At 44.4% G+C, this 14,707-nt stretch overlaps 1 protein-coding gene and 1 pseudogene across 1 annotated transcript; one reads left to right on the forward strand and one right to left on the reverse strand.

The window, feature by feature from the left end:
• The first annotated feature begins 3,287 nt into the window (after nucleotides 1–3,287).
• On the forward strand, nucleotides 3,288–8,758 carry rab5b (RAB5B, member RAS oncogene family). Its single transcript, XM_064944531.1, has 7 exons — nucleotides 3,288–3,402; nucleotides 4,663–4,921; nucleotides 5,542–5,693; nucleotides 5,897–6,019; nucleotides 6,160–6,253; nucleotides 6,440–6,541; nucleotides 6,572–8,758. Coding segments are annotated over exons 2-7 (636 nt in total). The 5' UTR covers nucleotides 3,288–3,402; nucleotides 4,663–4,758; the 3' UTR covers nucleotides 6,574–8,758.
• Nucleotides 8,759–10,347: 1,589 nt separating this feature from the next.
• On the reverse strand, nucleotides 10,348–14,534 carry LOC135519565 (lariat debranching enzyme-like; annotated as a pseudogene).
• Between the last annotated feature and the right edge of the window lie 173 nt (nucleotides 14,535–14,707).

Genomic DNA, 14,707 nt, shown 5'->3' on the forward strand with positions numbered 1-14,707 from the left:
TGTGTGTGTGTGTGTGTGTGTGTGTGTGTGTGTGTGCGTGCGTGCGTGCGTGTGTGTGTGTGTGTGTGTGTGTGTGTGTGTGTGTGTGTGTGTGTGTCCATGCATGTGTTTATTTGTGTGTAGTGTAATACATAGTGTACCTGTGGGTTAGGATGAAAGGGTATCCAGCCACTATTGTGTTGTTATTGATAAGACCAGCTTTGCGCCAGGAAGTCCTGTTCGAACACCACCAACCCTGCCAGAGGCAGGTTAGCGTTTTTATTCATTAATTTTGTTCTGGAGGCAGATCTGCCCCAAGGCAGAAATTATGTGATTGGTTGCCCCAATGGTGAGGGTGGAGCTTACATTTCAAATGGGCTGCATGCTCTGAGAGGACATTTGACCAGCGCTTGTCCCTAACCCTGACCTTAACCATAACCCTTAACTAACCTTAATCTTTACCCTTACCTTAACCATTTTGCATTTCAACTTCAAAGGGGTGACTACAGAGTTGATCGTCACTAGCTTCCACAGCCACAAAGTCATAATTAAAACGTAGGCCTAATAATAAAACAGATGCATTTGCCGTTGGTAAGAAGCACCCGGGGAACAGTGGGTTAACTGCCTTGCTCAGGGGCAGAACGATAGATATTTACCTTGTCAGCTCGAGGAATCAATCCAGCAACCTTCTGGTTACTGGCCCAACACTCTAACCACTAGGCTACCTGCCGCCCCAGTCACTGCAACAGATTAAAACATTCTGCCCTCAACTCTACAGAAATGTGATAAAAATCTGATATTCTGCTTCTCTAAGAAACGGACATGGCCAAGTTCCAACATTTCCAAATCATACAGCAAATGAGGGTGTTTTTGTTCCCATAAAAGGTAAATGGAGGGTATTTTCCAAGCTGGGGTGTAGCGCACAAATATAACATGGCTCTGACTTATCAATAAAAGCATGCCTATATATTGTGTACGACAGTTTGTTAAATCCTAATAATTTCTGGTGCACACAAATCCTTGAATCTCCACATATGGCAGAATTTAGTAAGAAATGTACACCCGGTTGATAAATGAGGGCACTGGAGAGAGAGAAAGTTACAAAGATACCATCTCTAAAGAGAGAGACAAGCGTGTTGTGTATGAACATATCCTCAGCTAGAATCCTCACAATCTTAAAACATGATCTCTACCATTGATGTGGTGGTAAACTATGCTGTCCATGGTGAATAAAGTAACTCTCCCTATACTTAAAATACTTTTAAAATACTTTCTCACAAAATAAAAAAGGTGGGTAAACTACACCACTGATCTCCACTGTATATAAACACTGTATATATAAACACTGATTATAAGCATTAGTTATGAAAAGTCCATTTTGAGATTTGTGGTGGAGCAGAGAGCAGAAAAATGCACTCACCTACCCAGCATGGTACATTTACTAGCCTTCATGTACACAGACCTCACCAGTGTCATCAGAAACAAACAACAAACACAATAATAAATTATACATTTTATTTTAAGCGTTTTTCAAGACACCCAAGGTCTCAGTCAACTTCATTGCTTCAGTCAAATCACATCAAACTTTAAAAAAAATGTCAGTCTTTCAGTTCACGCAGACGCTTCAGTTTCATAGTGTTTGGATCAGTAAACGGAGAGAGGGAGGGAGGCAGAGAGAGAGGAAGAGAAGGAGAGGAAGAGAACAGGGGAGACAAATAGACTACTATTGCTGTTCCCTTTTCCTATGATGACGTTATGACTTGAAGTCTGGTGTCTCTTAAGTTTATCTAGTCAAAGTGCAATGAGTGCTAAAATAGCATCTGGGTCAGAGGAGCATATAATACATCCAAACCACAGGAGGTTGGTGGCATCTTAATTGTGGAGGACGTGCTTGGAGTAATAGCTGGAGCGGAATTGGTGGAACGTTATCAAACACATCCAACACATGGTTTCCATGTGCTTGATGCCATTCCATTTGCTCCATTCCAGCCATTATTATAAGCTGTCCCCTCACTTTCACTGAAACAAACAGTCACAAAGCCTGAAAAGAGAGACACACTTGTTTTAACCCAGACCTCCCACACACTTCCCAAGCCCTGGCCAACCCTGGTCCTGGAGAGCTATATATATATATATATATATATATATATATATATATATATATATATATATATATATATATATATATATATATATATATATATATATATATTTTTTTTTAATGTAACTAGGCAAGTCAGTTAAGAACAAATTCTTATTTACAATGACGACCTACACCGGTCAAACCTGGAGGACGCTGGGCCAATGGTGTACAGTCCCGTGGGCCTCACAATCACAGCCAGTTATGAAACAATTCGATTGGATTCGAACCAGGGTGTCTGTAGTGATGCCTCAAGCACTGAGATGCAGTGCCTTAGACCTCAAGTGTTGTAAGTTACATACTGTATCAACATTAACACACCTTATACAGCTTGTCAATGTCTTGATGAGAGGTTATGTTGAATCAGGTGTGCTAGTGCTGGGCTGGAACAAAAGCACATTCACAGACAGATCCCTCAGTATGAGGAGAATACACACCAACTCTGACATAAAACAACATATTATACTCTATACAGTACATTGTGAATGAATACCAGTGACATCACAGGATCAGAGGTAATGAACTGGTTTGGAATGCTGCTACAGACTGAACTGTGACCTACAGGGTCACAATCTCATCACCTATTGTGCATTTAGAGAAATAATGTGAGAAGGGAATGAGAGAAGGCGGAGAAGAGGAGAGGAGGAGACTTTTACCCAGGGCTTGGTGTATCAGAGGGTCAGAGGGGATGTGTTTCTGAAGGATTTTAGTTTGGTCCAGGTGTGTGTGTGTGTGTCTAGCTGACAGACTTTAGTTTGACCTTCTTGGGCGGTTTGTTGGTGAAGATGTGGTATTTATGTTTATATTTTACATTTATTTATTTTCCCTTTTGTATTGTTTATTTTACTTTTGTTTATTATCTATTTCACTTGCTTTGGCAATGTAAACATGTTTCTCATGCCAATAAAGGAACTTTGCCCCCAAGCAGGCAAATCAAACGCTCTCCCTCTTATTGAGGAATATTTTTTATTACGACCTTTTGGCATTACAAATTTTGATGTTTTTGTGGCGGGAATGCGGTTTACAAATAAAACTATTTTACTCAATGAAATATGTTGGGGAATTTTTGGAAGAGTGGGCACCTTTGCACCTGACGTGAACTAAAAGGTGGAAGAATGCCGTTATCTATCCGTTTAAGAAAATCGAGAATGCGGCACTGACTGCGACTGCGCGAATTTGCAGGAAGCGTTAACAGTCCTTTTACCAGTAGATAAATTGTCAACAGTCAAGACTCAAGACTGGGATCTTAGATCGTTTTAGAGACAGCGCCGATACTGTCACTGGTATGTATTGATGTTTTTCTACTCCCCGTGTGTAGGCTACATGGGACGTGTATCCGCAAGGCTGAAAGAGAAGGGCGTCGAACCAGAGCTGGGGCCGAATTTACTCATCCGCATCAAAATGACTTGGCTACAACGGAGTCCATTCTCTACGGAGACGCACAAATTAACGGATAAAACGGACAATACCTGCATAACTCCTATTCTCCAATGTAAAATAAAAAATAAAGCTAAATGCGTAGCAGGTAATTAACAATGGCAAAGCCACATACGTGGTTTGATCTCTGGTGGTGAAAGCACAGTCATTCCCCTGATATGACAATGGGTGTGTTCGAGGGCTTAGCCTTATAAAGCCGACAGTAGACGAAAGTCGGCGAGTGAATTCGGGGGAAATGACAGCTGAAAGTCGGACAATGTAGTGGTATTACAACATTAAGGCTCAGATCAACATGGCAGAGTCAACATAGCTGCCATTGTTTATAAAAGTGTTAATGTATAAATGTCTAAAGAAACTTCTAAACCCCCATATCACCCATTCACAAACTGGAAATATAACGTTTGTACAATTCATTGGTTAGAGTGGTCGCAAATATCACTTTTCATTTGTATCCCCTGTAGCTTTAGAATCCGCAGAGTTGGTTCATGTTTCAGTCACATTCGGCCACGTTTGTGTGGGTGAAACAAAAGCACCCTAATGATTGGTTGACAAATAGTGCCTTCCACAAGTCAGGTGATGCTGCATGGTGTCGTGGGTGAGAAGCAACTGTGGCGACTTCATCAAAAAACTGTATGACCTTTGAGCACATGATTTTTTGTAAAGTTCATGCAGTCGACAAGTCGTACATTATTTATAACCATAATGAAACAAACGTTGACATGACAGCTCTTGTTTACATGTGACAGTGTGGAGAGGGAGATCAACACACATCATTGGTGCGAATGTCAGACATAACCATTTTTGTCCTATCAATTGTACCTGGAATGGTCGACACCTCCACTTGTTTTGACCGTTCCATGATTCCTATGACGATCTATAATGCAGGCCAGCGCACATCCTCAGCCTGTGTTTTATGTCAGTCACCCTAGATGTGTGGATGGGCTTTATTGCAGATCATGTAATAATCTAGTCATACAGATGAAACAATTACCCACCTGTCCAGACTGAATGACACCTGCTGTCATGTGAGCCACTCTTTCTTTTTTCCATCACCACCAATGCTTGTCATAACAGTTCCCTCTATTGTCATTCTCTCTCATCTGCAGACAGAAAGAGAGGAGAGGTAGAGAAAGACTTCACATCCTAGAGATCCCTGTAGTCTAAGCTCCCATCACTGGGAGGCCCCACCCTCCACCGTCACCATGGCTACCAGAGGGAGTGGCCGGCCCAATGGCACGCTGCCCCAGACCAAGATATGCCAGTTTAAACTGGTCCTACTGGGAGACATGGCAGTGGGAAAGTCCAGCCTAGTTCTGCGCTTCGTCAAGGGACAGTTTGATGAGTTCCAGGAGACCACCATCGGAGGTGATGGGGGATGGGGAATAAGGGGAGGGGAGAAGTTGACGGGCACACTGTTGGCCCCAGATCACGGCTGGGCAACTCTGTTCAAATCAAACTTTATTTGTCACATGCGCCGAATACAACAAGTGTAGACCTTTCCGTGAAATGCTTACTTACAAGCCCTTAACAAACAGTGCAGTTCAAGAAGAGTTAAGAAAATATTTACCAAGTAGACTAAAGTAAAAAGTAATCAAAAGCAACACAATAACAATAACGAGGCTATATACTGGGGGCAACAGTACCAAGTCAGTGTGCGGGTGTACAGGTTAGTTGAGGTTATTTGTACATGTAAGTGGGGGTGAAGTGACTATGCATGGATAATAAACAACGAGTAACAGCAGTGTACAAAAGGGGGGGGGGGTCAATGTAAATTGTCTGGTGGCTTTTTTATGAATTATTCAGCAGTCTTTTGGCTTGGGGGTAGAAGCTGTTGAGGAGCCTTTTTGTCCTTGAGTACCGCAGCGTAAGCACACTGTGCCAGATTTCCTGGATCAAGTTGGGAGGGTTGTCTGAGATGAAAGGACTAAGTTTTACATCATGAGTTATTCATCCTCTCTCTCTCTCTCTCTCTCTCCCTCTCTCAGCTGCGTTCCTGGCCCAGTCTGTGTGTCTAGACGACACTACCGTGAAGTTTGAGATCTGGGACACAGCGGGACAGGAGCGCTACCACAGTCTGGCTCCCATGTACTACCGCGGGGCACAGGCTGCCATCGTGGTCTTTGACATCACCAAGCCGGTAGTCATCAGCACACCACAAAGATGCAAGCTCAGAGCTAACTTTAAGAGTAAACAATTAATGTATTGTACTGTATAGAAGCTTTAGCCCTCTCTATCATGTGAACACAGCCATGTTATTTAAACGTTGCACTGTATCTGACTCCTCTTTCTCACCTCTCCACTCTGTCCCTCTCCTGTGGTCTATATTTTGCCCTCCTGTAGGAGACGTTTGAGCGGGCTAAAGCCTGGGTGAAGGAGCTACAGAGGCAGGCTAGCCCCAACATTGTCATTGCTCTGGCAGGCAACAAGGCGGACCTGGCTGAGAAGAGACTAGTGGAGTATGAGGTACTGTACTCAACACTGACTCTTAAAGCTGTTAAGGCCTTTACTATACAATGACTTAATGCTATACCACATTTGAATTCTAACTGGGGATTCCCAATACTGATGGATAGCCTTTTCATTATGTGTTGCCTGTCTGACAGGAGGCCCAGACCTATTCTGAAGACACTGGACTTCTCTTCATGGAGACCTCTGCCAAGACTGCCATGAATGTCAACGAACTTTTCCTGGCCATTGGTGAGCTCCCATCTTTTCCCAACCATCTAGAGGGCGACTTCTAGGGATAATAATTTATATTCAAATCAACTATTGGCTTAATAAAAATGTACACATGACCAGGAAAAACTCCAGGGCATAGTTCAAACTAATAATAACAAACATTATTTTTGGCCTCTAACAAAGTGTGCTCCACTATCTCTGCAGCCAAAAAGATGCCCAAAATGGACACCCAGAATCCTACACACGCAGCACGACACAGGGGAGTGAACCTACAGGATCCTGAAGCCCACAACACCCGATCCTGCTGTGGAGGAGGAGGAGGAGGAGGAGGAGGAGGAGGAGGAGGAGGAGGAGGGAACTAGGACTGCTTCACCGCCATCCTGCCATCCCTGTTCCAAACCTCTGGGGTCGGGCAGGGGGACACCCCCTCCACCCTCCCTCCCATCCACAGACAGACCACTATTGAGAGAAATAGAAAGAGGGGAAGAAAGAAAGAGGGAGTTTGAGTTGGACGGTTGTCTTTTATGAGTGTTTGCCTCACCAATCAAGGCCAGAGAGATTTTGGACAAAGACTGACAGACATGAGGAGGAAAAAGACTGTGAGAGAGTGAATACTTTGTATAGTATTGAGCGCTAATCGTGGCTGTTTTGCGTTTTGTCTGTCTCGTTTAATTTCAATCATGGTTCCATTTGATTATGCAATCGCTGCAGTATCAGTTCTTGAGTGGCAGAGAGTGAAGAAAGGAGAGATGGAGCAAGGGAGACTGAAGGATGAGGGAATGAAAGAGTGAATGGGATGCAGGTCATACTCCCTCCCTATAGTCTTCCCATTTGTGCACCTCACAGAGAGGCAGAGCTGTATTAAATGCCCTCTCATCACCCTCCTCTGGCATGAGCCCCAGACAACCTGGACAACCTTAACCCAACTCTGGGCCATTCCAGATACTCCCCAGTCCCTACAGATAGAGTAACCCATGTTAGATGGCACAGGTTACCCACAATCCCAAAAGACAGAGGGAGGATAACCACAGTTTATTGCCTCTTCTAATGCCCTTATTTCCTCTGGTGCCCTTTATTTATTTGAATCCCTAGGCTATATTATTATAATTATTACTCCTTAGACAGCGGTGTTGTGAAACATCATGCTGCCAGTGCCAGTCTGGTATTATCCAGGCATCTCCTCCTCATTTATCTATCTTCCAGGCACAGATGTACACTAAAGAACCCAGAGTCCAGTATTTATTTGCTGTTGGGACTGAGTCATGCTCTAGGCCATGTCTGTCTGGCTAGACCTTCACTGGAAACCTTCACTGTTTCTAACAATCAATCCACTGTCTAGGGCACAATTGGTGATATCCATGGCCACAGTCTCTCCTGGTCAGTTTACATCGTCAGCAGAAATTCCTTGCCCCTCGTAGTGATAACTTATAGTTGGTATTGATCTCAAACCCTAGCCTGGTCCCAGATCTGTCTCACTCTGCTCAACAATGACTATAGGAGTTTGCAAGAAAGCACAAGCAGATCTGGGACCAGGCTACTCAAACCCCTCTAGACTTGCAGTCCTGTAGGTAGGAAACCAATGTATCTGGTATCTGGCCTGTCATGTTGTGGATGCAAGGGCCATGATCTACATGATATGTTCTGCTGTTCCTCATTTGTCTTGTTTCTTACTACTTAAGAGTTGATGTCATTGAAAACATTGTAAACAAACGCTTTTAACGTGACTAATGAGCTGATGCTGTTCAAAGCACTGGAGTGAGACGGCAAGCTTTGGTGACAGAGCTACTCAATCTGTTGATGGATTCTGAATTGACCCTTAACCCCTAGACATATTTATGTAGATCTGAACAGATCAGAAAGGTTAATGCTTTATGATAGTTGCTTAACCTGGCCAAATAGGTGGATTATTTTTTGCCATATTGCTTCCACCTCTCCAAGATCTACAGGAGTGTCTGGTGTAGGGAAGGATCCATTTGGGATGTGTCCGAGGCTTAGCTAAGAAGAATAAGGCTGCTTACAAGGGGTTTACAAACAAAACAAGAAGTGCCTTCTCCCATTTTCTTCCTTTGTTCTTTGTTTTGGGTTTGCTTTGGCGTGTTCAATAGGCAGACATGTACCTTTTTATTGAACCTTTATTTTATCAGGGGGTCATACTCAGACCAAGGTCTCTTTTACAGATGAGCCCAGAATGACAGAAAATATACGCAGCAAAATGCAAACAGAAAGAAAAACACACTAGATCGGTTTCCATCCAATTGGTGACAGATTTATGTGAATATGTGCGTAGGCTGGGCTGGTAGATTATATAATGGGATTATTACGGATGGGAGCAAGAATAATTGTTTTTGTTAAACGGCAGTCAAGCGTCGATCATGTCACCAGAATAAGACCCTCGATATGTATTGGAAAGGAGCATCAAGATCACTATGCGCTTTCACCACCCTGTGAAGTTCATCATATATTATTTCATCTGTAGCCTAATAAACTGCATGGTTTCCCGAGTCATAGTGGGAGGACAACACACCATATCGTCACGACTTCAAGTTTACTTCCATATTATGGTTATTATAACAATATTTGGGTATAAAGGTGTTTCCACTACCATTTCTCACATAATTAATTAAGACACAAAAAAGATCCCACCATGTCGAACGAACAAATTCTGTCGGCATTTTAAAAAATTGCACCGAAACTACCTGTTTCCATCACAGCTGTCGTGATTTTTTAAATTTGGTATGACATAACCCGCAAACAAACGGTCGATGGTTGATTGTTCCACAAAGAAGGTGCAAGAAAACTAAAAGCTGATTTACTTAACACAGTAGATACCAAAGGAATTTCCAGAGTTTGCCATACCAGCTAAAAATGAAAAGCAAAGCATCTCCCTGGACCTCAACAGCTTGTAACCATTAACTCTTTCTGCACAATGTAATTCTGCTCTTTGTACAGTTGTAAGGAGCTCTTCTTGTCAAATACAGTATATTTTGTCACCTAATTTGATTGAAACTGTTGATTTTACTAACGAGAGTACGTATATCATTACGCTGGAATTAGTCACTAAGGACACCAATCTATGTGATGAGCTCTACTTCATTTCAAAGCTAATTGTTTCATGGGCTGTCATCATGATTAATTGATAAGTCCACGAGTCACTCATTCATGAACTCTTATTCTATGATCACAGGTTAGTGTAATAATGATGAAGTCCACCCGATGTGGGAAAGACTCAAACTCCCTCAGCTCCTCTGTAAAGTGTTGTTCAATAAAGATGTGCTATTGCGCCATGTGTGCAGTGAATATGAACTGAGGGCTTGTATCATAAATGCTTTAGTCCAGTTGTGCCACTTGTCTCTGTCATGGGTTAAGCTTGAAATATAGTTTTTCATTTAGGGGGAGGGGGGGGCTTGCAACAACAAAAAAACAAACCACTGGTTATGGCAGTCACAAAGCACTGCATAAAAATGAACATGGGCCTGATCTCAGCATTTGTACAAGAGTAAAAATGTCATACACAAGGTTCATGTTCAAAATTGATTTGACTATTTAGTGCAGGGTTTCCCAAACTGGGTCCTGGGGCCCTAGCACTACACAGCTGATTCAAATAACCAACTTGTCATCAAGCTTTGATGATTTGAATCAGCTATGTAGTGCTAGGGCAAAACCCATAACGTGCACCCAACAGAGGGCCTCATGACTGAGTTTGGGAAACACTGATTAGTGTACAAACATAATCATGTTCTTTACAGAGGTTAGCATTTTTTGTCATGAATCTTGTTCTGGAGGCAGTTCTGCAGAGTGGTCACTAGCTGGCAGTTACAAAGTCAAAAGTTGATTTTAAACCTAACCTTAACCACACTGCTAACCCTAATGCCTAACCTTAAATGAATACCAAAAAAACTAGTTTGAGTTATCATGAATTTGTACAATATAGCTAATTTTGACTTTGCAGTTGGCCCTTCAAGCAGAAATTGCTCAGTTCTGCCTCCAGGGCAAGATTCATGAATAAACATCAACTTGCATTCTTTACATGATATACTTGTTTTATGTTTTGTTTACAACAGCCCTTTTGCAGTTGACCCACACTAGAAAACGACTCAGTAAAATGTCTGAAATCAACATTTGTCCAAAATGTAATTATTTACAAAAACATAAATTAGACTTAAAAACATACATTTCCATCATGGGATTCTCCCCTCTCCCTTTCCTAATAAAACAGCTCTCTGTTGGTTTGCAATAAAGAAGGACAATTGACAGACAATATCAATATAAAAACATCATGAGAATCTTGTATATTTCACAACAGTTCCCACCAAAACTTGGGTCAAGTTCCAGCCCTAGTCCTTACTCTCCTTGTCGTCGACTGCTGTGTAGATGACCTGGTTCCTGCGTTTGATCCTGGAGTTGCTACCCGTATTGCTGTGGTCCCCCTTCTTCCCACTGGTGCGCTTGGGGATCCGGACAAGGGGCTCCTCCCCCTCCCTTTCCCCTTCCAGGGGTGAGGAGTGAGAGGGGGTAGGCAGGTTGAGGGACAGGCCAGAGGGAGTAGCGGGGTCTGATTTGGGCTCAAGCATGGACAGGACCATGCGACTGGGGGGGGTAGCTCTCCAGAGGCTCCCTGAGTCCCGTCTCTCTCCTGCTTCCCCCATCTCACCCTCAGGCACCACTGCATCAAGGCCCTCCCCCTTACCCCTTTTCTCTCCTCCCTCATTCTCCCCCTCTTCTTCCTCTATGGTAATCTCATCAGGGTTGTATGAGCTGGACAGGCCTGAGGTGTCAATAGGGTTCATCCCCACTCTGGACATCATCATCCTCCAGCTCTGGAGCTCCTGTGCCCATCTGTCCCCCGACCTGGGCATAGATGTCTGTGAGGCCCTGGGTGGCACAGAGCTGGGTGGTTTGGGGGTTGGTGCTGTAGCTGGGATGGGGGCCAGGCAGGATCGTAGGCTGGCACGGTCAGGCTGAAGTTGTCTGGGATGGACAGCCCACCTCCCAGTTCATCCACAGCCTCCACCATGGCTGCCTCAGGCGCACTGATGTCCCACCTGGAAAACATACAGAAGTAGTTAAGTGTGGGTGTGTAAGTAAGGGATGGTCTGTAAGTATACAAATGCGTATGTGTGTGAGAGAAGAGGTGTTTAAGTGAGATAGCAGGGTGTGTCATATGTGTGAGAGAGAGAGGAATACAGACAGCGTGAGTATTTGACCTTATGTGCAGGCCGTTGTTCTGTGGAGGGTTCCAGTAGGCTGTCTTTTAGCCTTCGGGATGACCAGCTACTCTGGATCATATTCCAGAACCTGGGATGAGCTTGGCCTGTCTGCTACCTCTACAATCTAAAACACACACCCTACAAGTCAGCATCAACTCAGACATGCACCATAGAAGAAACCTATAGCCTGTACTAGCATAAAACAAGATCTTCAAGCAAGCTGTTTCACAAACCAAGATGAACAGATTCTACAAAAATTCAGGAGTAGGTTTAATCTGGATCTATCTCTCTCAGAATGACCTTCTTGATCCAAATCAGTCAGGTTTCAAGACTAGTCATTCAACTGAGACTGCTCTTCTCTGCATCACGGAGGCGCTCCGCACTGCTAAAGCTAACTCTCTCTCCTCTGCTCTCATCCTTCTAGACCTATCGGCTGCCTTCGATACTGTGAACCATCAGATCCTCCTCTCCACCCTCTCCGAGTTGGGCATCTCCTGCGCGGCCCACGCTTGGATTGCGTCCTACCTGACAGGTCGCTCCTACCAGGTGGCGTGGCGAGAATCTGTCTCCTCGCCACGCGCTCACCACTGGTGTCCCCCAGGGCTCTGTTCTAGGCCCTCTCCTATTCTCGCTATACACCAAGTCACTTGGCTCTGTCATAACCTCACATGGTCTCTCCTATCATTGCTATGCAGACGACACACAATTAATCTTCTCCTTTCCCCCTTCTGATGACCAGGTGGCGAATCGCATCTCTGCATGTCTGGCAGACATATCAGTGTGGATGACGGATCACCACCTCAAGCTGAACCTCGGCAAGACGGAGCTGCTCTTCCTCCCGGGGAAGGACTGCCCGTTCCATGATCTCGCCATCACGGTTGACAACTCCATTGTGTCCTCCTCCCAGAGCGCTAAGAACCTTGGCGTGATCCTGGACAACACCCTGTCGTTCTCAACCAACATCATGGCGGTGGCCCGTTCCTGTAGGTTCATGCTCTACAACATCCGCAGAGTACGACCCTGCCTCACACAGGAAGCGGCGCAGGTCCTAATCCAGGCACTTGTCATCTCCCGTCTGGATTACTGCAACTCGCTGTTGGCTGGGCTCCCTGCCTGTGCCATTAAACCCCTACAACTCATCCAGAACGCCGCAGCCCGTCTGGTGTTCAACCTTCCCAAGTTCTCTCACGTCACCCCGCTCCTCCGCTCTCTCCACTGGCTTCCAGTTGAAGCTCGCATCCGCTACAAGACCATGGTGCTTGCCTACGGAGCTGTGAGGGGAACGGCACCGCAGTACCTCCAGGCTCTGATCAGGCCCTACACCCAAGCAAGGGCACTGCGTTCATCCACCTCTGGCCTGCTCGCCTCCCTACCATTGAGGAAGTACAGTTCCCGCTCAGCCCAGTCAAAACTGTTCGCTGCTCTGGCCCCCAATGGTGGAACAAACTCCCTCACGACGCCAGGACAGCGGAGTCAATCACCACCTTCCGGAGACACCTGAAACCCCACCTCTTCAAGGAATACCTAGGATAGGATAAGTAATCCTTCTCACCCCCCCCCTTAATGATTTAGATGCACTATTGTAAAGTGGCTGTTCCACTGGATGTCAGAAGGTGAATTCACCAATTTGTAAGTCGCTCTGGATAAGAGCGTCTGCTAAATGACTTAAATGTAAAATATCTATGAAACTGGACCATAATCACACACCATCCATCCCACGTGTCATCACCCTCTCTCACCTGTAGAAAGTCCATGTAGGGGAGGCACTTATCCAGTGAGAGGAATTTGGCAGTGCGGAGAGCAGCATCACCATTGGCCTAAAGGGAAAAACAGAGCAGCAATATAACCAGTGCTGCATAGGAAATATCAGTTCCGTGACCTAGCAACACAACAATGACAATCAGGATAAATAAGATATTGGTTTGGGATTATACAAAAATCCCAGAATCTTAATTCTGATTAATCAGAAAGAATCACATCTCTGAATATCCACAGCAGTCTCTCTACATAACCGTAGTCAGTTCAGCTCACCGGGTGCTGCATAAGGGCAGCAAACTTGCCGTGGAGGTGTGCAGAGAACCAGTAGTTAGGCTGCAGATGGGCCAGGAGCACTGCAGCCACAGGACTACCCAGTGTGTTGGACTCTACCTCCTGCCTCAGGAATTTCTTCTTACTCAGTAGCTGCCCCGTGCTGCCATAATGGTAGATCCCATGAGGCCAGTCATGGGTCAGGAAGACATCCACAGGCATCTGGATCTAGTGGCAAAATAGGGGAGGCATGATGACAAATACGATACAATGGTGGGGACATAATATGATACATTAACCTTGTAAGTGGTAGTCACCTGTTTGAGTTTGAAGACATCAATGTTCCTGATGTGGTAAACACTGCGTAGAGTTTCTGGGATATGGAGGGAACTCGTAATATGCGTCTTAACTTTGTAGCCAAAGTCTAAAGGTAAGGTCTTACCCACCAGTCCTGGAAGTGGTTGGAGGCCTCATGATTCCCCCCGATAAAGATGGTCAGGATCAGAGCTGTCTACTCTCCAGAGTAATACCTGCAAGAACCAAAATACAACCATCAGAAATACAACAGATTGTCCCTTAAACTAAAGGAACCATAAGTAGTACTGACAGGGTTGGGTTGAACACACATGGCTGTTGATTCCTATGGCATCTAAATCCATAGAGGCCAACAGATTACAGCAGCTGCCCTTCTATGTACCTTCTGATATACTGTAGCTACAGTAATAGTTTGGTTTGCATAACGAGCTAGGTCGAGGGAAATAAATGAATGATATGATGAGGAAGACAACTACAGAATATAATATAATAAAAGTCATTTGTGTTGGTTGTTGTCGCTAGCGCAAGAGATCAGCTGTCAATAACTCTCTGGGGTTGTAGACAGGTTGTAGCCTTGTCCTGTCGAAGAGACATGGTCATATCAAAGTATACATTTTTTTCTCACCTTTTGCTATTTTCATTTACGACGTAGCGTGATTATGATTATGTTGGTTTATTCCGTTCATCTCAACCAAAACGTATGAATCGAACATTTTTTCCCACCTCAGCCTAGTTTGCCCAGAGCGCATGCGCACACCACATCCACCAAAGTAAATCGAGCGATGGCGTCATAGGTTGCACTTTCCACAATCAAAATAATAATAAAAAACAAACATCCGTACATTATCCCGAAACGTTGTAATTCGGACTACCACCACTTCTTTATTAATAAAACATATTTATATATGAACAAAAATGCTTA

Source organism: Oncorhynchus masou, chromosome 29 (genome assembly GCF_036934945.1).
Source record: "Oncorhynchus masou masou isolate Uvic2021 chromosome 29, UVic_Omas_1.1, whole genome shotgun sequence".
In the NCBI taxonomy this organism is placed as follows: Eukaryota; Metazoa; Chordata; class Actinopteri; order Salmoniformes; family Salmonidae; genus Oncorhynchus; species Oncorhynchus masou.

Coding starts and splice junctions, on each gene's coding strand:
- rab5b (XM_064944531.1), top strand. CDS start 4,759: ATGGCTACCAGAGGGAGTGGCCGGCCCAATGGCACGCTGCCCCAGACC. Junction 5,694..5,896: donor TCTTTGACATCACCAAGCCG/GTAGTCATCAGC, acceptor GCCCTCCTGTAG/GAGACGTTTGAGCGGGCTAA. Junction 6,254..6,439: donor CGAACTTTTCCTGGCCATTG/GTGAGCTCCCAT, acceptor CTATCTCTGCAG/CCAAAAAGATGCCCAAAATG.